General features: G+C 43.9%; 1 protein-coding gene across 3 annotated transcripts in view; it reads left to right on the forward strand.

Annotated features, from left to right (window-relative positions):
• The window catches only part of HDAC8 (histone deacetylase 8), a 438,053-nt gene that overhangs the window by 382,597 nt on the left and 28,233 nt on the right, over positions 1-27,223 (forward strand). Inside the window, exons 10-11 of one of the 3 annotated variants that reach the window (XM_036304601.1) lie at positions 21,432-21,537; positions 22,596-22,744. In XM_036304601.1, the coding sequence (XP_036160494.1) occupies positions 21,432-21,537; positions 22,596-22,645 (156 nt within the window). In that variant the 3' untranslated portion in view covers positions 22,646-22,744. Of the gene's footprint in view, positions 1-21,431; positions 21,538-22,595; positions 22,792-27,223 lie in introns of those variants that run through there. The other 2 variants (XM_036304599.1, XM_036304600.1) reach the window with 2 other exon arrangements.

Raw genomic sequence — 27,223 nt, forward strand, 5'->3', positions numbered from 1 at the left:
TCTGTCTGCCTGCCTGATCACCCCTAGCCACTCTGCCTACCTGCCTGACCACCCCTAACCACTTGCCTGCCTGCTTGATCACCCCTAACTGTTCGCCTGCCCGTCTGATTGCCCCTAACTGCTCGCCTGACTGCCTGATCACCCCTAATTACTCACCTGCCTGCCTGATCACCCCTAACCACTTGCCTGCCTGCCTGATCACCCCTAACTGCTCGCCTGCCTGCTTGATTGCCCCTAACCACTTCTATCTGCCTTCCTGGTCGCCCCTAACCAGTCTTCCTGCCTGCCTGATGCCCCTAACTGCTCACCTGCCCACCTAATCACCCTTAACCACCTCTGCCTGCCTGATGCCCCTAACTGCTCACCTGCCCACCTAATCACCCTTAACCACCTCTGCATGCCTGATGCCCCTAACTGCTCACCTGCCCACCTAATCACCCTTAACCACCTCTGCCTGCCTGATCACCCCTAACCACTCGCCTGCCTGCCTGATCACCCCTAACCATTTGCATGCCTGCCTGGTAGCTTCTAAATGCTCACCTGCCTGCCTGATTACCCCTAACTGCTCACCTGCCTGCCTAATCTACCATAACCACCTCTGCCTCAGCCCCCACACCCAGGACCCAGGCTTCCCTCTTCTGGCCGGCCTCAGGCACCCAGGACTCGGGCCAGCTTCGCCCAGGCAGGCACCTGGGACCCGGGACCTGGGCCAGCTTCACCCGGGCCCCAGCTTTGTCAAGAAGGATGTCCAGAAGACGTCTGGTCTATCTGGTCTAATTAGCATATTATCCTTTTATTAGTATAGATAGGTACATTTTTGTCACCATTTTTACTCTTTATACCTGTGTTCCTTCTTCCCTTCATATTTCTTCTTTTTACAGCAGACCCTTTAGCATTTCTTGCATTGCTGGTTTGGTGGTAATAAACTCCTTTATTCCTTTTTTGTCTGTGAAGCTTCTGGTTTCACCCTCAACTTTGATTGATAGCCTTACTGGGTACAGTATTCTTGGATTCAGACCCTTGCTTTGCATGATTTTGTATATTTCATTTCATTCCCTTCTGGCCTGATGTGCGTCTGTTGAGAAATCGCGAGTCTGGTGGGAGATCCCTTTCTGTCTCTTTCTGGCAGCCTTTAAGATTCTTACTTTGTCATTGGTGTTTGCCAATTTAATTATAATGTGTCTTGGTGTCAGTCTTTTGGGGTTCATCTTGTTTGGGACTCTGTGAGCTTCTTGGACTTGTGTGAGTTTTTTCTTCCCAATATCAGGGAAGTTTTCTGTCATTATTTCTTCAAACATGTTTTCTATTCCTTGTTCAGTTTTCTATCCTTCTGGCACCCCTATTATGCAGATGTTGTTTGATTTCATGTTGTCCCAAATTTCCCTTAGGCTCTCCTCCTGTTTTTTAAGTTTTTTTTCTAGATGCTGTTCTGCTTGGGTATTTTTTCCTACCTTGTCTTCTAGCTCTCTAATGCGGTTCTCCACTTCTTCTACTCTACTGTTGATGCTTTCTATTGAGTTCTTTATTGCTGCAATGTCATTTTTCATTTCTTCTTGGTTCTTCATTTCCTCATGGTTCTTACACATATTATTGAATTTGTCTTCCATCCTTTTCAGAATCCTTATGACCATTGCTCTGAATTCTTTCTCTGACATATTGCTTGCCTCCATTTCATTTACTTCCTTTTCCAATGATTCCTCCAATTCTTTTGTATGCGGGCTGATTCTTTTTCTTCTTACCATCGCTCCTCTCAGTGTGTCTGGTTATATAGCTCTCTCTCCCCTGCGTTGACTTTCTCTAGGTGATCTCTGACATTTCCATCCATGGATTGCCTCACCAGCTGTGTTTAATTTGCCAATTCTTGGTGGGTGTTGTTCAATTCAGCTGTTCCTTCTATCTGCTCTGTGAGAAGGCACAGGGCCCATCCATGTTTTCGGCGCCACTTTGTTTCCCCCTGGACAGACTTTTAAGGCACCCACAGTCTGGGAGGCTGGAGTCTCAGTGTTCATGGGTTTCTAGCTGAGGCAGCCAGTCCCTGGGCGTTGTGGTTGTAGGGTACAGGAGGTATCTGAGGTCTCCATGGTTGAAGGTAAGGCTGTGCTTCCAATCACAGCCAGTCTCCCCTTCAAGATGGTGTGGTCTCTACAGCAGAGCCTGCTGCTCCAGGAGATATTTCATCAGTAGTAGAGGCTGCCCAGCCAGGGGAGCCTGGTCTGCCAGTCCCTAACAGTCCTGTGGAACATAGCTGTCCCTCATTCACAAATACAGACACTCCCTGCATGTCCATGCATTCTCCTTTTGTTGTCTCACTCACAAATTATCTTGTAGCCTGCCGTCCCATCAGCAGCCATCTTGGATCCCCCCCCCCCCAAGTTACTTTAAGTGTAAAATTACATTGTTTATTTGAGCTTTTTCTTGGTCTTGTTTTGTTTTGTTTTGTTTTTTGTTTGTGTTTTTGTGGGGGTTTTTTGTTAGATAGTCCTGCAATGCTATGAAGTTACCTCTGAGTGCTGCTTTCCCTGAGATTATGTTTTGTTTTGTTCTCATTTTCATTTGTCTCAAGGTATCTTTTGATTTCTTCCTTGATCTTATTGTTAATCCATTCATTGTTTAGTAACATGTTATTTAGTCTCCATGTCTTTTTGTGTTTTTCAGTTTTCTTCTTGTGATTGATTTCTATTTCATAACATTATGTTCAGAGAAAATGCTTGATATGATTTCAATCTTCTTAAATGTATTGATACATGTTTTCTGTCTTAAATGTGGTCTATCCTAGAAAACATTCCATGGGCACTTGAAAAGAATGTATATTCTGCAGCTTTGGGGTAAAATTATCTGCATAGCTGAACCCGGTTTGGCTCAGTGGATAGAGCGTCAGCCTGCGGACTGAAGGGTCCCAGGTTCGATTCCGGTCAAGGGCATGTACCTGGGTTGCGGGCACATCCCCAGTAGGAGATGTGCAGGAGGTGGCTGATCAATGTTTCTCTCCCATCAATGTTTCTAACTCTCTATCTCTCTCCCTTCCTCTCTGTAAAAAATCAATAAAATATATTTTAAAAAAATATTGTCTGCATATATCAGTTGATCTAGTGTGTCATTTAAGGTTGCTGTGTCCTTGTTGATTTTGTCTGGAGATTTTATCCATTGATGTCAATTTGATGTTAAAATTCTCTGCTATATCTGTATTGCTATTAATATCTCCCTTTTGGTCCATCAAGATTTGCATTACATATTTAGGTGCTCCTGTGTTGGGTGCATAAATGTTAACAAGGGTTATGTGCTCTTGCTGGATTGCACCCTTTATCATTATGTAATGTCCTTCTTTGTTTCTTACTGTAGCCTATGTTTTAAAGTCTATTTTGTCAGATATATGAATTGCTACCTTAACTTTTTTCTTTCCATTTGCATGAAATATCTGTTTCCATCCCTTTATTTTTAGACTGTGTGTATCTTTTGCTCTGAGGTAGGTCTTTTGAAAACAACGTATACATGGGTCTTGTTTTCTTATCCATTCAGCTACCTTATGTCTTTGGAACATTTAAGGCATTTACATTTAAAGTTATTATTGACAGGTGTGTATTTATTGCCATTTTATTTTTAACTATGTTTCTGTGTTGTTGTTGTTGTTGTTGTTGTTGTTGTTCTTCTTCTTCTTCTTCTTCTTCTTCTTCTTCTTCTTCTTCTTCTTCTTCTTCTTCCTCCTCCTCCTCCTCCTCCTCCTCCTCCTCCTCCTCCTCTTCTTCTTCTTTTGGCAAACCCTTTAACATTTTTTGTAACACTGATTTGGTAACAAACTCCTTTAGCTTTTTCTTATCTTGGAAGCTCTTTATTTCTCCTTCAATTTTAAATGATAGCCTTGATGAGTAAAGTAGCCTTGGTTGTATGTCCTTGCTTTTCATCCCTTTTTATATTTAATGCCACTCCCCTCTGGCCTGAAGTGTTTCTGTTGAGAAATCAGCTGACAGTCTTATGGGAGCTCCCTTGTAGGTAACTAACTGCCATTCTTTTGTGGCTTTTAAGAGTCCCTCTTTGTCTTTAACTTTTGCCATTTTAATTATGATGTGTCTTGTTGTGGGCCTCTTTGAGTTCACCTTGTTTGGGACTCTCTGCACTTCCTTGCCTTGTATGTCTTTTTTCTTCACCAAGTTAGGGAAGTTTTCAGTCATTATTTCTTCAAATTGGTTCTTGATCCCTTGCTCCCTCTTTTCTTCTTCTGGTATCTCCATGACATGGATGTTGTTATACTTCACCTTGTCCCAAAGGTCAATTGTCCTCATTTTTTAAAATTCTTTTTTCTCTCAGCTGCTCTGATTGGGTGTTGTAGTCTACCTTATCTTCCAAATCACTGATTTGATTTATCACACCTACTGTTTATTCCTTCTAGGATATTCTTTGTTTCACACATGGCATTTTTTTTAATCCTCACCTGAGGATATTTTTCCATTGATTTTTAGGGAGAGTAGAAGAGAGAGGGAAAGACAAAGAGAAACATCAGTGTGAGAGAAACACATCAATTGGTTGCCTCCTGTACGAGCCCTGACCAGGACCCAGGGTTAGGGAGGAGTCTGCAACCGAGGTGTGTGCTCTTGACCAGAATGAAATCCAGGACCCTTTGGTCCACAGGCCAATGCTCTACCCACTGAACCAAACCGGCTAGGGCTGGCATTCTTCATTTGTGACTCTTCCTTTTTTATGATTTCTATGTCCTTTTTTATGCTGTTGAGCATCCTTATAATCATTATTCTGAACTCTATATCTGATAAATTGCTATCTCCATTTCATTGAGCTCTTCTGGATAATTCTCTTATTCCTTCATTTGGGGCCTGTGTCTTTGTCTCCCCATTTTGGCTGCCTCTTTGTGTTTGTTCCTATGTATTAAGTAGATCTGCTATGACTCTAAGTCTTGGTAAGGTGGCCTTATGTAGTATGTGACCTGCAGGAAGGACCCAATGGCTCACTCTCCCTGATCGCCTGAGCTGGGTATTCTAAAAATGCTCCTTATGCATGTTATGAGGGCCCTTCTGTTGTAATGGAGTCTTGATTGCTATTGGACCATTCGTGCATGGGCTCTCCCCTCAGGCTGGCTGACAGCGTGGCTCAACCCCTACACAGTATGCAAGCTACTGTGTAGGTAATGATCATACAAAACAGAATTCGCCTCAGCAGAGTTTGATGCCTGATGAGATCTCCCTGTGAATGTGCTATTTATAAAGCTTTTTGGATCCTGCTCTGTTGTCGGGGTCCTGCCCCAGCAGGTCCAGGGGTTCCCAAAGGTGTAGACGGAGTCGGCGAGGAAGGAAGGACACAGAGACAGTGTTCAGTTGATCAGCAGCCTAGCCAGGATCTCCAGCCAGGATCTCCAGCCAAGTTCCGGTCTGGATCTCCAGAGAGGTTCTGCTGTTCATTGTCTTGTTACATCCGTATTTATACCAGTTGATTTTAATCCTGTCAATTTCTATTACAAAGGTTAGGGCGTTTCTTATCTCCATTCCAGGGAGTAAAGATTATGTAGCTTAAGCATGATTGTTTGTAGTTAAAGTGATTAACTACCCGCCTGGCACTTAGTTAAGGAGTTTCATCCCATCCCTAACTTCAGGGAAAAATCCCTACCTGGGGAAACAACCTTTCTCGGAGAGGTGACCTTGGTTAAAACACACAGCGCTAAGGGGAGCAAACATATTAAGAACAGTATGCTATATACGCCAGGTCCCTTGAAACATATGCTGTGCAGATGTTTCTATCCTGCAGCGACTGTGTCAAGCAGCAAGGATGGACCAGCTTCTGGAAAATTCCCCCTTTTTTATTTTTTAAATGATAGCGCATGCAAATCAGTGGCCACCTCTCAGATTGGGCCGTTTAAAACTCGGAAGAAGACTGGCAAGCAATGACAGTGAGCATAACTATAAACATAGTGGATGGAGTGCACAAGGAGTCCCATTCCTGTAGAAGGTTGCCGGCCTCTTCAGTCAAGGGATTACAGCTGTCCTCAAGTTGTTGGTTTGATTGTCTTTGTTGGTCTGGCTAGCGGGCGGCATCACTGGCGACGGGCTTCCCGAAGCGTCAGCGAGTTGAAGGGCTGCATCAAAGGGTCCATCAGGGCCGTGGTTGATGGTGGTGTCAGTGTCCGAGGAGGAGTAAGCCGTGCCCTCTGGGTCAGCTGATATGGAAGATGGAGGGTAGTAGAGAGAAAAAGAAGAGAAAGCAAAAGAACTACAAGGCATGGAAGTGTTTAGGAAAAAGAGGGAGAAGAAAGGGAAGAAGGCAGCATCCTGACACAGCCCTTTCCTTCAGCTGACCCTTTCCCCGTGGTCCAACTTAGAAATGGGAAACAAGTCCTATTGCAGTGAGAGGGCAGCTGCTGTCAGCCAGTCTCTGTCTTTACCTGGGTCCCGATCTGAGCTGGGCGTGGGAAGCGGGAAGCAGCCATGGGGACAGGAGACCTTCCTCAGAAGGGGCGAGTGTTCAAGCCCCTGAACCATTGGGGGGGTGAGGATCTGTGCCCCACCTCTGGTGTACCCCAAGTTCTCTCCTACTGGCCCCCGACTGTGCCTGTCTTAGGTTGCCCCACCCTGTGGGGTCTTACCCGTCTTTGACTACCAGCCATCTCTGGGCCAAGTAGGGTGATGTGAGGTTCAGTTCTGTCTCCTTGGTAGCCTATGTCCCTCTGGCCTCCATGCCCAACAACTGCCTTGGGATCCCCTTGCCTGCTGGCAGGGCCCCGGCATTGATCACATATCTTGGGGAACCCAGGTTTCTTCTCCAGGGAGGGCCCAGCTCACGCTATTGGGTGAGAGACAGATCCATGGTACCAGCCACCATGAGGCTTCAACCTCAGCATGAACAGAGAGCTCAGGCAACAGCTATGGGCAATTGGATTGTAAGAAGAGGGTCTCTCTTGGCACAAGGGTAAGAGGGGCCAATACAGGACAAAGGAGAGTCCCAGAACAGGGCTTTCTCAGCCAAGGATGTCAGGCTCTTGGCACAAGACAACTCCATGTATGGGGCATATACCAAGCATCCCTAGTCACGGCATAAAAGGGAGGTGCCCTTCCTGGAACAGTAGGGTAGGGAGATTCTAGAAGAGGCTGTGTTCAGGAAAGAAGGAGAAAGGCCAAAGAACCAGCAAACAAGTAGTTAGATTTTTTTAAAAAAGGAAAAAGGAAAGGAGATGTGGGACAAAGCTGGGACATGTGGAAAGACAAAAAGGAGGCACATGTGATCCTCCCAATGGACAGATTGTTCCAGCTCAGGGCTGTACATCTGCTGCAGACGGGCACTGGTCAGGTGTGCTATGATGAGGCAGAGATGGCGGGCGGTGAGACATAAGGTCGGACTAGACGGTCTGGAATCCACACAGGTGTCTGCATCCTGTGGAAATATACAAGCATATCCTCTCCCCCAGGTTAAAAGTACATCAGGTCCCTTCCAGGCTCCTGTAAGCAAGTCTCTCCATTTGACGAGGGCTTTAGGTTTAGTTAGATCAGGGTTCCAATGCCTGTACATCAGGGAATTTCCCTCAGAATCTACATTTAGTATATTAATTACAACTAGAGTATGTTGTAGAACATAATGAGGAGAGGAATATTTAAACTCATTTTCTTGTAATATTTTGTAACAGGAGTAAGTCAAACACCGCTGGGGCAATATAATAGAACTCCCATTTGAGATAAGATATCTCTTCCCCATAATGTAAAGGGGATAGTTGTAATTACATAGGGACAGAATGTTCCTGAATGTTGATCTTCATCAGCCCAAGTTAAAATCTGAGAACTCTTTTTTACATTAGATGCCTTGCCTAGTCCTACTAGGGAAGTGGAGGTGGTGTGCGTGGGCCATGAAGAGGGCCAATCCTTCCCTGCTATGCAGGAAACATCTGCTCCTGTATCCAATAGACCTTCAATTGGTTTTCCCTGAATTCCTAAAATTTTTGTAGGTCTAGTAGCATGGATTTCTTGTATCCAAAATGCTGCATCACTAGATCCAAAGCCTCCGGCCCCTCTAGCTTTCTGGGTAACAGCTGTCCCTATTTTATGTATTGGTAACAGGAGTAATTGGGCAATTCTCTGGTTGGGCTGAATCTGTATAGTTGTGGTGGGTGGGGAAAGTAAAATCAGTATTTCTCCTGTGTAGTCTGCATCAACAACTCCTGGGATGACTAAGATCCCCTGTAACGAGGTGGAGCTCCGTCCTAATATTAAACCTACAGTTCCCTCAGGCAGCGGCCCAGACACTCCTGTAGGAATGGCTGCTACTGGCGAGTCTGGGGTTAGTATTGCATGGCTGGTTGAGTGGAGGTCCAATCCTGCACTGCCTGGGGTTGCCCTGAAGAGGTCACTGACTGATCGAAATTTGCAGAGGGGTTGAAGGTTGATGCCCCTATTATTGCAGGGGCCTGGGGCTGGCCCCTTCTCAAGTTTCCCAATTGAGGTGATGGGATATAACCTCCTTGGGAGCTATTTGTAGAGTTTAAAGGCCGACCATTTTTATGGTATTTTGATCTACATTCCTTTGCCCAATGGAATCCTTTCTGACATCGGGGACAAACGGTTTTTGGAGGATTAATATTATTCCCTAATGCATTTTCAGGCTGTCGAGGAGCTTGCCATCTGGCCTGAGTATTATTATTTTTATTTGGGCATTCTCTGCTAAAGTGCCCAGATAAGCCACAAGAGTAGCAGTTCATATTTCTTTTATTACCTGTATTATTGCTGGCTTGTCCTATACCCTGTACATATTGAGGGTATGTCTCCCCTTTGAGAGCTGCAGCTATAGCTACACCCTGTATAAATGCTGGACTTACATCAGCACACTGTTTTATAAAATCATTTATAGTTCCTGTTCTGCGAATCGGCCTTAATAAAGCCTGACAGGTATTATTAGCATTTTCAAAAGCCAGTTGTTTGATTAGGATATCGGCTGCCTCTTTGTTATTGATTACTCTCTTGACTGCCTGTATGAGGCGAGAAAGGAAATCCTGATATGGTTCCTCGACCTTCTGTTTAACCTCTGTAAGGGTGGTTGTTTTTCCTGCTGTAGGGATTTCCAGGCATTTACTGCACAACTGGTTACTTTGGTAAGTGCCTCTGTGGGCATATTCATTTGCTCCTGAGCCGTGTTAAAATCACCTTCTCCTAATATCATGTCTAGGGTTATTCCTTTTCTGTTTTTTTGCTAGTGGCTACAGCTTTCTTAGCAAGATCATCATATTCAGTTTTCCATAATAAGTAATCGCCTCCTGAGAGACAGGCTTTACAAACCTGTGACCAATCATAAGGAGTCATCCATTTACTGGCTAGGGTTTCTACCAAGGTTTGTGTGTAAGGAGCTAGAGGTCCATATTCAGAGCAGGCCAATTTTAATTCTTTAAGTACTTTGTAAGGTATAGGCTCCCAGGTGGGGTTTCCGTCCCCACCAGACTCATTCTTATATGCAACTGGGAAGCAGAGTGAGAATTCAAGACCTCCATTAGCTTCAGATTCTCTTATCGCCCTTTGAAATTTAGACATGGAGCTCATAGGAGCCACAGGCTTCCTTTCTAATTTGGGGAGCCTGTTTTGAATGGGAGGGCCTCTCTCCTCTCTACTGACTGGAAAGGACCAATGGTCATGTTTATGATATTTATTCTCCTCCCGATCAGTAGGCATAGCTAAATTGCTTTTAGATTGAGCTGAAGACAATAATGATGTATCCTCTCTGGGTGGAGCCGAGGGACTATTTAAATTTTGAGAAAGTTCAACCGTTTTTGCCTCTGGTGCCAAGGTTTCACAAATTGAATTCCAGAGAGAAAAGGTATCTGCCGGGACCTTCTCAGATCCATGGTAGCTGTAATAGTTCTTTAATTGCTTTCCTACTTTAGTCCAAGTTTCTAAATTAACAGTTCCATCCTCAGGAAGCCATTGACATACGTCTTCTATAAAACTTTCTGTCTGACTGGGAGTAACCTTAACTCCTCTGCTAGCAAGCATATGCGTTAAAAGATTAATACAGAGTCTTTTTTCTTTAGACTCAGTATGACCCATCCTGTCAATCTAAGTTCTGTACTAACTACCCGCTTACCCTACTTATTCTCTATGGGGGGGAGGGGGAGGTCTGCAGCACCCTACGGTGCAGTCCTATCCATCCCAAGTACGGGGGGACTTACCTAAGGGTCCCTGTTCGGGCGCCAGATGCCGGGGTCCTGCCCCAGCAGGTCCAGGGGTTCCCAAAGGTGTAGACGGAGTCGGCGAGGAAGGAAGGACACAGAGACAGTGTTCAGTTGATCAGCAGCCTAGCCAGGATCTCCAGCCAGGATCTCCAGCCAAGTTCCGGTCTGGATCTCCAGAGAGGTTCTGCTGTTTATTGTCTTGTTACATCCGTATTTATACCAGTTGATTTTAATCCTGTCAATTTCTATTACAAAGGTTAGGGCGTTTCTTATCTCCATTCCAGGGAGTAAAGATTATGTAGCTTAAGCATGATTGTTTGTAGTTAAAGTGATTAACTACCCGCCTGGCACTTAGTTAAGGAGTTTCATCCCATCCCTAACTTCAGGGAAAAATCCCTACCTGGGGAAACAACCTTTCTCGGAGAGGTGACCTTGGTTAAAACACACAGCGCTAAGGGGAGCAAACATATTAAGAACAGTATGCTATATACGCCAGGTCCCTTGAAACATATGCTGTGCAGATGTTTCTATCCTGCAGTGACTGTGTCAAGCAGCAAGGATGGACCGGCTTCCGGCACTCTGTCATTGTCTAGAACTGGCCACTGGGTCTGTTGCTTTTGGATCTCTTCAGAGGAACTATGGTGCAGGCCAACGTCAGACGATGTCTGTGACTGGCTCTATGCAAATTGATTGGAGCTATTCACAATCAATTTGATAGAGCTATTCACAAATTGATCAACAGCTTGTCACTCCCTCTTCTGGACATGTGTGTGTGTGAAAAGGACTAAGTTGTGCAACAAGGTCTGCTTTTACTAGCACCAGGCCCAGAGACAGGCCAGCAAAAGCAGAAGTCTCAATGTACCCAGAGATCCACCTCTGCCTGCAGGCTCTCTGTTAGAATCAGTAACTTAAAGTGCCTCAGGCTGTACTCCTCAGCTGGGCTTATGCTCCACAGTGTGAGACAAGAGGGATTCCAATGGGTGGAGCTATTGCTCCCGCCCCCACCAGGCTGATGTTACATGAAGGAATGCTTTGCTTGAGAATGATGGCTTCTGGAGTATGGGGGAATGACTCAGCACAGGGATCCTGGTGGCCAACCTCCCAGCTCTCTCCCCAGAGCTACCAACCCCAGACTCTCTTCACATAACTTTAGTACACTCTGCCTTCCCTTTGCCAGAGCCCAGGATGAGTGGCTACAAACAAAATTTTGTGTTGGTCCTTTAAGAGGGTTCCTGCATTTCTAACCATCTCCCCCTAGCATATAGAAACCCCACTGCTTTTCACAGCCAGATGTCATGTGGGCACCTTTCTCAGTTCTGATGCTCTGGGCTGGTGAGCCCAGCTTGGGGTTTAGACCCCAGATTTCTCAGGGGGAATCTCACACAGCTGAGATATATCTCTGAAACTTCAGCTGCTACCTGTGGAAGCCCAGCCAGCCCACTCGCACCTCCGCACTTCCTACTAGTCTTGATGTGGCCTCCTCTATAAGTCCTTGCTTATAAGGCTTCTCTCCAGCTACTCGTCAGTCAGTTATTCAGGATGATTTTTCTATACTTTAGTGTAATTCCAGTTTGGTCCTGGGAGGAGATGCATGTAGCTTCCACCTAATCCACTGCCATCTTTGATCTATCAATATTTTTATTCATTTGACAAATAGCAAGGAAAAAATTATTGCTCCTCAAGCAATAAGAAAATCTCACAGTCATAGAGATCCCCTAATCCCATATCATTTCCGTTATTTTGAAAGCACGCAGTCCACTTACCCATTCAGTCATAAGTTCAAATCTTTGCTGAGGAGCTTACTGTATGATGGGACTCATTTATGGTGCTGAGTGAACAAAAAGAGAAGATGAACATTCTTTTTGAAAAGAATTATACTGAATTAGGTCTACAATAAGCATCAAGTGCCAAGAACTCAAGTTTTCCACATACAAAATGTCCAGCAGACAAAAAAAAAAAATGCAAGTCATGTCCGGCTAGTGTTGCTCAGTGGTTGAGCATTGACCTATGAATCAGGAGGTCATGGTTTGATTCCCAGTCAGGGCACATGCCCAGGTTGTGGGCTCGATACCCAGTAGGGGGTGTGCAAAAAGCAGCCCATCAATTGTTCTCTCTCATCATTGACATTTCTATCTCTCCCTTCCTCTCTGAAATCAATAAAAATATTTTTTATATAAACAAGTCAGAAGCTGGTGATAAACACTGTACCCAGAGATGTGGGATCTCTGAATAGAAGTGATTAAAACAACAGCAAAGTATGAACTATTTCATAGAGAGAGAGAGAGGAGAGAGAGAGAGAGAGGAGAGAGAGAGAGAGAGAGAGAGAGAGAGAGAGAGAGAGAGAGAGAGAGAGAAGCTGAGAGTACAACCTGAGGCACCCACATTTAAGAGGTAGATGAAGGAAGAGGGCCCTGGAAAGGAAACTGAGAAGGAACATGAAGAGAAGTGGTTATGAGAAAGAAGATAGTGCCCAAAATTAGGGGGCAGTTGATGGCATGTGCTGGCGACAGCTCAAATTGAATGAGTAATAACTGAAAAGAGGTCATTAGGTTGGGCAATTAGGAGGTCACTCTTGGTTTCCTAATTCTGGAATAACACTTAGGACTACATCCCTCCCTAGGTCCCACCCCGCCACAATGTACTCCCATGGATTACATGACAAACTGATCATGGCACATTCTTGCTGAACCTAGACAAGCCTCAGAATCCTTGTCAACAGATACTCCAAGCAGCTACTACCAATAAATCAGAGTTGCCAACAAGTTTAAAACTGTTTGCCATCCTTCCTCTGGAAAACAGTTCAATGGAAGTATGAGGAAGAAGCCGAACAGCAGTAGGTTGAAGTGTTTAAGAAATGAAAAGGTCTAGGTGGTGAAGAAAAGTGAGATGTTAAGTTTAATGATGAGGGTAAAGAGAGAGAGCAGTTTCTTAGACTGGTATAAGATTAAGCCAAGGCAGCACTTACTAATCCTCCAGTAGAATCCACTTTCAAGGTCATCTTAGTACTTGCCAGCAGCAATACAGGGGAAGCAATATCCCTAAACTCTCCCTTCTTCCATCCTCACCCTTGGCTTAAGAAAAAAAAATTTGATGTAAAAAAGCTTGTTTCCGAAATATTAATTTGATGAACAGAGATATATAGTATAAGCAGAATTGGCCCTGCACATATATTTATCATGGAGGAATCCTCTCTAATAGTAGAAATGTGAGGATCAGCTGTGATGTGGAGAAGGTATTAGTCTTGGCAAGGGCCCTTCCCCCAAAACCCTTAAACCATGCCCTGAAGGAAAACCTTGGCCTGCAAGGAGACCCTAGTGAAGTGTTGGCTACCCTACCCTTGTCTCTTCTGCTACCTCCTCTGTACCTCCTTCTTTTCCTCATCAATTTACTGCCCCCCCCCATTTTTGTTTCCTCTCCTTTCTATCGCCTCTGTCCCCCTGTCTCTCTTTCCCACCACTTCTAATTTCTCATTCCCTCCTCCTCTCTTCCATTTTTCTTAGTCTCTTTCATTTGGATCCTTCTCTTCTTGATCTCTGTGCCTTTAAGTTTTTTGGATACAAAGGAAGCTCTTTGGAATTCACCCTCATTCAGTCTGAATGGGCATTTGTAAATCCAGTTTTGCTACTGTCCATGCAAAACTCCTATTTCTGGCATTTAATAATAACATTTGCTGAACCTTTGTTATGCACCAGGCACTGCTCTTAAGTTCTTTTCATGAATTAACTCGTTTATTGTCACAACAGCTCTATAAGGTACATTCTATTACTGTCCCTATTTTACTAACAAGTAAACCAAGGCATGGAACAGTTAAATAACTTGCCTAATGTCACACAGCTAGAAAATGGTGGAGTAAAGATTTAGGGCTCATTCTCTATGATTCCAGAAATCTCACTCTTTAATCACTAGGCTTATTGCTTTATGGTATAATAGAAAGCCCACTGGGTTGAAAGTCAAAAGCCATGGGTTAAAGTTCATATCTGTTATTTTACTGCTATGATCTTAGACAAATCACCTCACTTGTCTAGTGCTCCACACATGTGAAGGCTTTTTATTGTACTCTAGCCAATACCACACAGTTAAGTTTGGCTTTATTCCTCTGCCATTCCTGTAATTATATCTTTCTCTCTATATTTAGATTTTCAAACTCCTTGAGAGCAGTCACCAGACCTTATTCTCTTTTTGTACTCAGCTTTCCCCAGGGCCTAGAAAATGCTCAGCTCCTAATAGAACATGTGCATGTGTGCATGTGCACATGCACACACACAGTACACACACAAATGACTGTGGATTGGCCAATATAGGAACCTTACTGAATACACAATACACTGAAGGGGTATATATCTTTGTTCATGAAGCCTCAGAGTACTTTACCTACTGAAATAAGACTATTTAATATTGGGCATATTCTTTGCTTAAATATAATTGATTCTTAAATAAGCTAACATTTCTTAGGTTTACCTGATTATTTTGCTTAATAAACTTTTTCTATACCAATAGTTAAAATACCATTAAAACATCTAAATAATAAAACTATTTCTATGCCCTATTCATTCACTCATTCATTCAAACAGTTCTTGGCACTGGTATATGCCCTCACCATGAAGCAGTTTTTAAGTCTCAACTCTGTGTTCAAGATGAGGAGCACAGATGGGATACAGATATAGTCTAGATGGGACGCCAGGTTGTTATCATGTCCACCTGCACATGTAATATCATCTCCAGTAGCCCATATCTCCCAGACCTCTCACTCGTGCTCTGGATACTCCTAATCCCCATTCCCTTGCATACAAGCAATCACCTTTGGTGTGCCACTTCCTTACAATTTAGTCCAACAACCAATGGGGTTATTATTTTTGTTTGTGTTTTAAAGCCATGGTAATAAAATTAATTCCCAATAATACTATCACAATTTTATGTCCTTAAAATGTACTATAAATTATATGTATAGTAACTGAATTTCCTGTAAATTCAGGTTTTTCTGGGGAAAAGAGGGCTTTTTTGTTTTCATCGTGGTTAGGCCCAAGTTCTTTGATGGAGTAATTGGTGATATAGGAAATGTTGAGAAGCATCGTACAAAATCACATTAAGGTTCAAAGCACTAGTGCTATGTTATTCTAGTTGTAATGAGTTCCATTCCCAGGGTGATTCAGGACAAGAAATGCTCTTCCTGGTCAAGGCCCACATCATAGTCACCATCACAACCTCCACAGCTGAAGGCAAAGCAAAGCCTCAGGGGTCTGTAAGGGAGATGGGCACTGACCTTGGGCTTAGCCCAAAAGAATAAGCCTAATTTTTAGGAATAAGTAAACTTTGAATTAATAATCAAAAATTGACAGCTTACCCTAGCTCAGTGATGGCTAACCTTTTGAGCTCAGCGTGTCAGCATTTTGAAAAACCCTAACTTAACTCTGGTGCTGTGTCACATATAGAAATTTTTTGATATTTGCAACCTTAGTAAAACAAAGATTTATATTTTTGGTATTTATTTTATATATTTAAATGCCGTTTAACAAAGAAAAATCAACCAAAAAAATTAGTTCACATGTCACCTCTGACACGTGTGTCATAGGTTCGCCATCACTGCCCTAGCTGGTTTTGCTCAGTGAATAGAGCATCAGCCTACAGACTGAAGGGTCCTGGGTTCGATTCTGGTCAAGGGCACATGCCAGGGTTGCAGGCTCGATCCCCAGTAGGGTTGTTCAGGAGGCAGCCAATCAATGATTCTCTCTCATCATTGATGTTTCTATCTCTCTGTCCCTCACCCTTCCTCTCTGAAATCAATAAAAAAAATATACACTGAGTGGCCAGATTATTATGAGCACCTGACGTTTGTAGGCAAATTAGCCATACACTGCATCGTATGGAATATGGAAGCCGAAGGCCTGTTCAAACACCTTTTCTGTCTGCAGTTACCAAGATAAAACGTCTCCAATTCGCACAGGAACACAAGGATTGGACAGTCGAGCATTGGAAAAAAGTCATGTGGTCCGATGAATCACATTTCCAGTTGCATCATGCAGATGGCAGAGTGAGAATTTGGCGGAAACAGCATGAAAGCATGCACCCCACATGCATGAGTACAACCCTTCAAGCTGGTGGGGGCCGTGTTATGGTTTGAGGCATGTTTTCCTGGCATGATTTGGGCCCTTTAATTCGTGTGGAACAACGTCTGAATAGCACAACATACCTAAGTATCATTGCTGATCAAGTTCATCCTACTATGTTGATGGCGTATCCCAATGGAGATGGCTTCTTCCAACAAGACAGTGCACTGTGCCATGGTGCTTGTATTGTGCAGGAGTGGTTTCAAGAACATGAGGGAGACTTTACTTTGCTTAGGTGGCCCCCAAAATCACCAGATCTCAATCCAAATGAGCATTTATGGAACAAAGTTAAAAGAGCCATCAGGCAGCTGGTTCCACAACCATCAAATATCACAGAACTGGACAGTGCTATTCATCAGGCATGGTGTCAGATTCCTCGCATCATCTTTCAACATCTCGTGGAGTCAGTGCCAAGAAGAATCGCCGCAGTATTAAAGGCAAAAGGTGGCCCAACAAAGTACTGATGGGGTGATCATAATAATCAGGCCACTCAGTGTATATATATATATATATCCCACTTCAAAAGCTGTTAAATCACGTTGTTTACCCATATCTTCAGAAAAAAATCACTTCTACTGTCGTGGTAAACAACATACTTCCCTATTTATAATGGTCTGGCCCTCTAGCAACTTCAGCGTGAAATTATAGCTGATTTGCCTACAAACGTCAGGTGGTCATAATAATCTGGCCACTCAAGTATATATATTTTAAAATTGATAGTTATTTGGAGTATTAGAAAAAGGGAGCTGGCAAGAAGTGGTGTCATTGTATCCCCTACTGACTGGAGAAAGGGATACTGGTTTAGGCACAGGAGCATATTGCCAGCATGTCAAATGTACTCCTTTAAGCATCTTCCTCAGGCTGAATCTCATCCCTACAGCTCCATGAGATTTCACTTTACTATTCTCTTTCTTCTTTTCTGGTTGCTTTTTTCTCCCCACTGGATCTTTTTATCCCCCTACTATCTTAATCCTTGACCTTTACCTCACTTCTACACACTGTCATTCCATCTCCAGCTGCCTGCTAGACATGGTGACTGGGATGTACTACTGTCATTTCAAACCCATGGGCTCTTCTCCTCAGCTTGTAATATACTTAAGACCTTCTCATCTTAAAATGCCCACCCTACCCCAGTCCCATCCCTGTATCAAACTCCTAAAAAAAGAGTGTATACTTATCATCATTCTCATCTTTGCCCCCTCCCATCAGACTCTTCAGCCCACTCCAGTCAGCCCTTGTCCACACCTTCCACTGACTTTGCTATAGCAAAGGTTTCCTTCTCCTAGACAAATCAGAAAACTGCCATCCTCTTATTTAACCTCTGTACAATATCTCAAAATGTCACCCAAACTGTTTCTACTCTGTCTGCCTACCTCTGGAGTGTTGGCTGTTTCCCATGTTTCTCTCCTTGCCTCTCTTCTTATCTGTAGTAAGCCTCCCCTGCCAGCTAAGGGACAATTCCTTGGCAATTCTCATCCAATTCCTTTATGTCATCGATAACTTCCAAATCTTTAACACATATCTTGTATCTTAGGCCCAACCTCTCTCCTAAATCCCAGACCACTCTACCATCAGGATCCTGACCCTCACCATGCTCCCACTAAACCCCCATCACACATAAATACCCTAATACAAACCCTTGCTCTCTGCCTGTATTCCTCATCCCATTAATGCACCTCCTAACAGTCAGAAATCCTTGACTCTCTTTTCTTCCATACTTCTCACATCCAATTTATTGTTTTTAAGTTTTTGAATCTCTTCATTCCTCCCAAAACTATTGCAATTTAGGCCCTGTTACCACTCACTGGCTCTTGGACCAGCCTTCTCACTGATCTCCTTACTTTCATTCCTCACCTCAAATTCCATTCCATTCTCCACAATGTAACCAGTGAGTCCTCTAAAGTACACAAATGACCTGTTCATTTCCTCATTTACAAGCTCCCCCAAACTCTATTCACTTATCCCACAAATAGTTATTTACGATCTACTTGATGCAACCACTGTTTTAAGAGCTGACAATACAGCAGAGAGCAAAACAATGTTCTGCCCTCGTGGACCTTCTAGTGTGGGATAAAGCCAGATGCCTTACTTAGTGTGGGGAGCAGGCAGCACGTACCGTGAAACTCATGCCTGCCTCACCAGCCTTATGTCCTAATTCTTCTGATGTTCTACCTTTGAGCCATACCAAATTAATTTCAGTGCCTTAAATGTGCTGTTCTATTCTACACTCCCTGCCTTTGCCCAGGCTCTTTTGGGAATGCCTGCCTCCCACCCACCATACACCTACATAGTCACTTCCTCTGAGATAGTTTAGAGGCTGCTGTAGATCTCCATAATGACTTGGGTTCAAAACTCAGCTCCACATATGCTAGCTGTATTACTTCTGTCAAGTTATCTGATTGGTGCTTCAGATCCTCATCTTAAAATGGAAATAATTATAATACTTCTATAAGAGTTGGTTGTGAAAATTAAGTTAGTCAATCCATTAAAAGTTCTGAGATACTTTAGGTGCCTGACACATAATAAGTCTTTAATAAATGTTAACTGTTTTTACTTTTTTCTTTAGTATGATTATTATTATACCTCTTATCACATGCGTGTGTGTGAAAAGGACTAAATCATCCATGACCCCTAGCCTAAGAATAGTGCAAATAAGCAAACCTGGGAATGATATTTGATTGTCAAAGGTGGGGAGATATTTAAGAATCCAGGCTTGGTTATTGCCTAAAGCCAGCCTACTTCAGCAAAGAATGGGATATTTACTGGTTAGTTAAAACCAAGTGCTAATGCAACCAGGACAAGAGGTTCAATCCCAGGAAAGGTCAGTTCTGTTACATGGCAGTTCTGGTCCCAGCTGACCATCTTGTAACACTTGGCTCTTAGTCAAACAGGAGACTAAAGTAGGAAAGTGCAGGCAACCATGTAACCTATACTCACAATGAGGACATGTTATTCCAAACACTCAGCCCTAACCAGACAGCTCACCACATGCCTTGTAGACAGGATCAGCAGTGCTCCTTTCCTAGACAGAAGCAGCGGTTCCCTCCTCCTATACCTCAGCAAGGCCCCTTGCCTCTGATTTTCATAGCACCTTGATGCCAGGGCTTTGGGTTTCCCAGAGCAGCTGCTTCATTGCAGCTGCCTTTCTGCTATTGCTCTCTCTAAACCCATATTTCCATACCCATGAAATGAGTGTACTACTTGACACCCTCTGGAGGAGGAGAGGCCGCCTAAGGAGAGAGGGCCAAACCTCTCAAGTTTCCTTGATCATAATGGGAGGGGGTAGTTTCAGGATGTGTTACAAGGTAACCCCTCCTATCTGTTTCATATATGGGTTTGGTAGAGACGATCTCTATTCAAGGCCTCTTCTATCTCTAGAATTCAGAGCTTTAGGCATCAGAGAGTAATAACTCCAGGAGCAGGAAACTAGGTCCCTCTCTTCATTCTGGTCAGACCAAAAACACAAAAAGGAATTATAAGCATTGGCACATTATAAGTCTTGGACATTTTCTTTTAATTTAAATGTGTAGAGTTGTCTGTAATGAATACGCAAAAGCCATCTCCCCATCAAATTGCTCTCATGGATTCCACAAAGACACTGTTAGAATCCCTAGGGATTGTTCACAGCCTCTCTCCCACAGTGCCAGATGTACATCCAGACTCTTAACAAGGATAATTTGGTGGCAATGGCAATACTCTAGATTATTTTTAGAGACTTTTTGAATGACATCAAATTCATGACACACATCAAGATCTCTTTTTTTATGCCCTCTGTACCATTTTTTTCTGTGGAATTTGAATTTCCCTGGCTTACTTACTGCCTAACAATATCACTATTGAAAGCACATAATGTTAAGGACCATATGCTCTCTCTCCAGAGAGTGTGCACAAATACTATTTCTGTTAAAAACTAAACAGAAATAGCAACTTTGCATATTTCCCATTCAAATACTTACCCCAATTGAATGATTCCCTTTGTCGTTGAGTGTTTTCCCCAAGCGGGCCTTAATAGAGAAGCTGAATCAGATATTGTGACTTACCAAAGGTCAAAGGAGTCATCTAGTGAGCTAGAAATAGAATCCAAAAACCTCTATTTTGATTCCCCGAACTTAATAACAAATAAACTCTACTACAGAGAAGAAAAACTGAAGTAGAGAAACTAGGCTTGCTTGACATTCCTGGGTTAGGGAATTCAAGACAGCCAGAACTAACAGGCAGCTGCCATGGTCTGTGAGAACCAATGAGGTGAAAAAGACATAGGTGCTCTCTTCCTTCAAGCTGATAATCCAGTGTGAAGAGATCAGGTCGCTGGTTAAAAATCTCTATCCAAATTGTGCCAGCTAGAGGAACCCAGAGGAGGTCTCGCCCATCTTCATAGCCCCCACAGCAGCTGGCATAGTGACCTGCATGTAATGTGCAGGCAAGCACTGTCTATTTGTTGAACAAGAACCATAAGAGAGATACTAACAGAATGCTCTGGGGACTGATGGAGAATGAAGGACAGCTTTGTGAAAAAGGTGACATTTGAGCTGCACCTGGAAATATGGGGAGGTTTTTTTTACAGGCAGCAGGGATTGGGGAAGAGTCTTTGTAGGCCCTGGGAGAGATCAATGGCAAAGATCCTAAGAGTGGACAAAATGTGGTATAATTTGGGAGAGCTCAGAGCAGGCCAGTATGGCTAGAGAGGAGCTCTGGGAGTCAGAAAGAGCTAAGGCTAGAGAGAAAAGTTGAGACCTGAGCAGACAGAACCTTGAACAACAAGCTAAAGAATTTAGCAGTGGACTGTTACTAGAGCCTTTAGTACCAGTGGTTCTCAACCTTCCTAATGCCGCAACCCTTTAATACAGTTCCTCATGTTGTGGTGACCCCCAACCATAAAATTATTTTCGTTGCTACTTCGTAACTGTAATTTTGCTACTGTTATGAATCGTAATGTAAATATCTGATATGCAGGATGTATTTTCATTGCTCGCGACCCACAGGTTGAGAACCGCTGCTTTAAACAAAGGGAATGGCACCACCAGGACTGGGCTTTCTGCTGCATTATCTTGCCCCGCCCACCTGGGATTCCCTCGCCTTGTCAATAGTGCTGGGTTTCTTTTGACTGTACTGTTTGTATGTGGTTTCGTTTGTAGGTTTTCTGTGGTTTAGTTTGTTTTTTTGCCTTTCCCTTTTCCTTACAGTTTTTCACAGCATATGGTCCTGATTATGTGCTGGAAATCACGCCAAGCTGCCGGCCAGACCGCAATGAGCCCCACCGCGTCCAGCAAATCCTCAGCTACATCAAAGGTGAGCACTACCCCTTGAGTCCTGTCCTCTTCTTTCCACCCAGCTTGTGGTGGCCCATCAGTGGGGCTTCCCCAAGTACCATTTGTCTTTTGGTGGCTAATAATTTCACTGATTGGAAAGGGAAACCTCTTCTTGGCCTGCTAGGTTGTAGTTGGAATTCTACACTGGCCACTCTGGTCAGGATTGTCATTTGGCCAGCTAATGTCACCTTCAGGGGCACCAAAGGTTCAGGTTTAGGCACCTCCAGTGGAAAACAAGTTCTAAAGTGTGCCCTGGAGGTTCCCAGTCTCTCCCAGAGCACTAGAGATGAGGCTGTTGTCCTATCCTCCCCTTCCCTAAGGCTGGCTTACAGTTATTCTGGCCTCTGAACAGAGGGGAAATGGCAGTCATCAGGTTATTGCCCTCTTGATCACACTGTCCACTAGCTGTTTGGGGATGTTGCCCTCAGCTTTCCACTAGTGTGCTCCTCCCAACCCCATCTGTTGCTTCACATCTCAACTCACTTTGCAATATTTAAAGTAGTTTTGGCACCCATTTTCCTGTTTAAATGTGTACATGTGCGTGAATATTTTTTGGATTCTAATTATTAGCAGAATTGAGAAGACTAGGGTATCATAATGCCCATCCCAGAGAGTGAAATCACCATGTTTATTCATATAATGATCAAGATAGACCAGTTCTCCTACTTTGTGTCCCTTATTGGAATAGAATCCAGCATGGAAGAACTCTGTGCCAGGGGACATATTGTGTCTTAGGGTCTTTTCCCAGGGCTATATTAAGGCCCTATCCTCTAATAGAGCCCAGTCGGTGACAACAGCCAAGTGCATACGCAGGGACTCCATGTCTCAGGCTCCTTTGGCTAAAAAAAAAAAAATCTAAACTCATAAGTCAGACTCATAAGGTTATGCTCACAACAATGCTTATAGCCTCTCCAAGATGTCTGATAGCCCTTAGCCTTTCCCTGATGCTGTAGTTTCAAGCCACCTCCCTCTGGCCTTTCAATGGCTACTGACCCCACAGGTCTTCACTTCCTAACCAAATCTTCCTCCCTTGTCCAGCCTCTCAGGCCTTTACTGATAAAATCCTTCTATTCCGGGCCCTTTTCTAGTCCTTCTCACTGTGTTGCAGCCCTGATTAACACTAGTGCTCCCAAAACTAAGATGGCGGCATAGGTAAACACCGGGAAACTGTCGCCTCACACAACAATTGAAAATTACCGCAAAGGACTGAGCAAACATCATCCAGAACAACAGAAAGGCTGGCTGAGTGTAAATTCTACAACTAGAAGGAAAGAAAAGCACGCTGAGAGCCAGAGGCGCTGCGGAGGTGAAGTGCAGAGGTACGGCGGCTCGCGCGCGCGAGGAAAGGGGGTGGCACCTGAGGACGTGGCTGTCTTTTTGAATCACAAGCTCCCGACTGCTCTGAACTCTGGTTCCGTGAAGTCTCTGGGGACCCAGGACTCATACGGGGTGAAGCTGGTCTGTCCGGCAGCGGGCGAACTTGAAGGCGGCTTTCCCTCAGAGGTGCTTGCAGCAATTAGCGGGTCACTGAGACCCGCGACTCCGGGCGGAGAATCAGCCATAGCTCCTGGATCCGCCCTTTGATTCCCTGAGACCCCGCCCCACCCAGGCTGCGGCAGAGGCTTTTGCATGTGAATGTACCTAACTGCAGCCGAGCCAGGCAGACCCGGAACTTCCAAGAGAAGGCCCAAGGCCCCGCAGCGGCTTGCATTGCTTCACAGCTGAGCCTCTTCGTGGCTCCTGCTGTGTGGCCTCAGGCAGAGGCTGAATTAGCACCTCCTTAGATCCAGGAGCCACTGTACCCAGTGGTCAGAGGGGGACCATCCAGACTGCAACTCCTCAGATCCATAAGGGACACACTCAGGGAGCAGACTCAGTGAGCACCAAAGCCCCACTGAAGCAAGTCTTGCCCCAGAAGGGTGTCTTCAGCACAGAAGTTCTCCCACTTTAGACACAGCTGATTCTCACAGCCAATTGGCCTGGAGGTCAATTCCTCCCAGTGATTCTACAACAACCAAGGCACCAAGAGTGCACCAAGAGTGTCCACCCCAGGTAACTGGGGAGGCTGAGCTACTGGGCCCTACAGGACACCTGGCGCGCAGGGCCACTCTATCAACACAGGGAAGCTGCCAAAATGCGGAGACAAAGAAACAGGTCACAAATGGCAGAAATGGAGGAAAGCAAACGATTGGATATAGAGTTCAAGGCCACGTTTATAAGGTTTTTCAAGAATTTTATGGAAACCGCCGATAAATTTAATGAATCCCTCAATAAGTATAGTGAGACCATGGAGGACATGAAAAAGGACCAACTAGAAATTAAGCATACACTGACTGAAATAAAGAATAATTTACAGAGATCCAGCAGCAGACAAGAGGATCCCAAGAATCAAGTCAAAGATTTGAAATACAAAGAAACAAAAAATACCCAACTGAAAAAGAAAAAAGAAAAGAGATTCCAAAAATATGAAGATAGTGTAAGGAACATCTGGGACAACTTCAAGCGTACCAACATCAGAATTATAGGGGTACCATAAGGAGAGAGGGCAAGATATTGAAAACCTTTTTGAAGAAATAATGACAGAAAACTTCCCCTACCTGGTGAAAGAAATGGACTTACAAGTCCAGGAAGCGCAGAGAACCCCAAACAAAAGGAATCCAAAGAGGACCACACCAAGACACATCATAATTAAAATGCCAAGAGCAAAAGATAAAGAGAGAATCTTAAAAGCAGCAAGAGAAAGAAACCCAGTTACCTACAAGGGCGTACCCATACGACTGTCAGCTGATTTCTCAACAGAAACCATGCAGGCCAGAAGAGAGTGGCAAGAAATATTCAAAGTGATGAATAGCAAGAACCTGCAACCAAGACTACTTTATCCAGCAAAGCTATCATTCAGAATAGAAGGTCAGATAAAGAGCTTCACGGATAAGAAAAAGCTAAAGGAGTTCATCACCACCAAACCAGCATTATATGAAATGCTGAAAGGTATTCTTTAAGAAGAGGAAGAAGAAAAAGGAACTCTTACCATTTGCCACAGCATGGATGGAACTGGAGAGCGGATAAATACCACATGATCTCACTCATTTGTGGAATATAATGAACAACATAAGCTGATGAACAAGGACTGATCCAGAGACGGAGAGGCATTGATTGGACTATCGGGACTTGGAGGGAAGGTAGGGGAGGGTGGGGGTAAGGGGGAAAGATCAACCAAAGGACTTATATGCAAGCATATAGGCCTAATCAATGGACATGGACAACGGGGGGGTGAGGGCATGAGAGGGGGGGTTGGGGGGGTAGAGGGTAACGTGGGGACAAGGACACATATGTAATATCTTAATCAATAAAAAATATATTAAAAAAAAAAACACTAGTGCTCCCACCCTAGTTTCCTCCTGCCCCTCTCAGACCCAGGACACATTTCCTGTTTCCTTTGGGACTGTACCCAAACAAACCTTGCCATTTCCCCCCCATCCAGGCTCTAAATCCTGGTAGAGCACATACAAAGCAATAGAAACAGAAATTAAACAAGCCTCTGCAGCTACTTGCTAACATTTACGTATGTGCAGATATCTGTATGCCCTCATGCTTTCCTGCACATGTACCCAAAAACATATCTCCAGAGCGTGGTGACATCTTGCTAGTGAGGAAATGGAAATGACAAGTGAGAGAAAACATAAGGAAGGTAATTCAAAGGGAAGAAATCTAGGAAAAAGGTAAGAAACCCAAAAGAGGAATACATTTTTAAATATTTTAGATAAAAAACTAGTTTGAGGGTTGGTAAACAGAAAACACACACACACACACAAAAAAAAAACAAAAAAAAAAACAAAAAAAAAAAGAAAAGAAAATCACAGAAGACATATTAAGTTACATGGGGAAGTCAAGATATTTTTTAAAAATCCTAACAGGTGAAAGCAATATTCTGATTGCAACACAATGAAATTAAAGTGGGAAAAAAATGTAAGAACCAGGAAATGGGTTCTCAAAAGCAACTGGACACATACAAGTTGGAAAGACAAGACAAGATTTAGCATCATTTTCTCTGAAAGAGAGTTAAGGATTTTACTCAACACAGAGCTCAGTGTGAGTCACCAGAGCAAGGTGACTCACAGATGCTGCTACCAGAGATGCTGATATATTATAAGCCTCACTTTTAAAAGACCCTAGACCAGTGGTCGGCAAACTGCAGCTGGCGATCCACATGCGGCTCTTTGGCCCCTTGAGTGTGGCTCTTCCACAAAATACCACATGCGGGCGCACACGTACAGTGCGATTGAAACTTCATAGCCCGTGCGTAGAAGTCAGTATTTTGTGGAAGAGCCACACTCAAGGGGCCAAAGAGCCACATGTGGATCGCCAGCTGCAGTTTGCCGACCACTGCCCTAGACAAATAGGAGCTTGCTCCAGGAGGTCAGTTGGATTCCAGGCTCCAAGATGTCTGGTTAAAGGAGCTGGGCTTTTGGAGAAAAGAAGACCTAGGGGCATGAGGTCTCTATTTCATATCCTTGAGAGGCTGTCACAGAGCAAAGGGTGTAGATAGAGTTGATGTGGTCATAGAGCACAGAGCTAGGACCCATGGGTAGATATTATTTTTAAAAAAGCAGATTTTCACTCATTAGAATGAATAATTTTCTTACAATTAGAGATGTCCAACGTGTAACTGTCTGCCCAGAAAAGGATGTGGTTTTTATCACTGGAGACTTACAAGATACAGACTGGACAGTCTTTTGCCAATCAAATAGTAGAAGGGCTTCTGCATTGGGGGAGGGTGATTGTACTAGATTATTGTTAAGGTTTCTTCTAACCCTAATATTCTAGGATACAATGCGAGTTGGTAGATGAGTCACAGTTGTTGTGCATAGGAAAGAATTGATGAAGAGAAGGAAAAAAACTAAGTGGCTGAGAGTGGGCAGGGAGGATCCAGAGAGGGCAGACAGCAAGTAGAGTGGTTATACATACTAGGAATCTTCACATTTTCCATTTAGCCATCCCTTGCATACTGACAGGGTCTTGTGTTCTAGCCATGGAAATCCAGAACTGAAAAGAAATTCAGCTAAACCTGGAAGAAATTAGGCTACAAAGAAGTCCAAATGTTGCTAAAAATGGCCAGGCTAACCTGCTGTTCTGAGACCGTGCCCCTCCAGTCTTGTGACGCATGCTGTCATCAGATAGTGTGTTGCCATGACAATGGTCAATGTGGAAAGGCTGCTGAATTTTCTGCATTCTGAAAGATTTTTCTGAACCTGCCTACAAGACTGTCATTTATTCTTGCATATAAAAGCCTTGGCAAGGCTGGACATTTCTCACTGTTCTTGTCTTCCCTTTCTCCCCATTAGAAACAAAGGGGGGACGCAGGCACAGATTCACTTGAGGAGGTGGGATGGTGATGAGGGAGTGGATGGGTGAAGCTGCACTCCATGGGAGAGCTTGTCTAGTTAAATTTGTTCAGCCCCTGAGCTTGGGTTTTTTCTCTTCCCCACCACATCCCTTAGAAGCACAAAAGATGTGATTTTTAACCTATTGGAGATCAAATCTGAAGAGGTTCATCTTATAGAGATGCATTCCACATGCTACAGGATGACTGGAGGAACTGGCAAATTTAGACTTCACCTTATCTGCCCATTAGTCTATCCAACAGCGATAAAAGACAAGAAAAGAAA

Source organism: Myotis myotis, unplaced genomic scaffold (assembly GCF_014108235.1).
Source record: "Myotis myotis isolate mMyoMyo1 unplaced genomic scaffold, mMyoMyo1.p scaffold_m19_p_4, whole genome shotgun sequence".
In the NCBI taxonomy this organism is placed as follows: Eukaryota; Metazoa; Chordata; class Mammalia; order Chiroptera; family Vespertilionidae; genus Myotis; species Myotis myotis.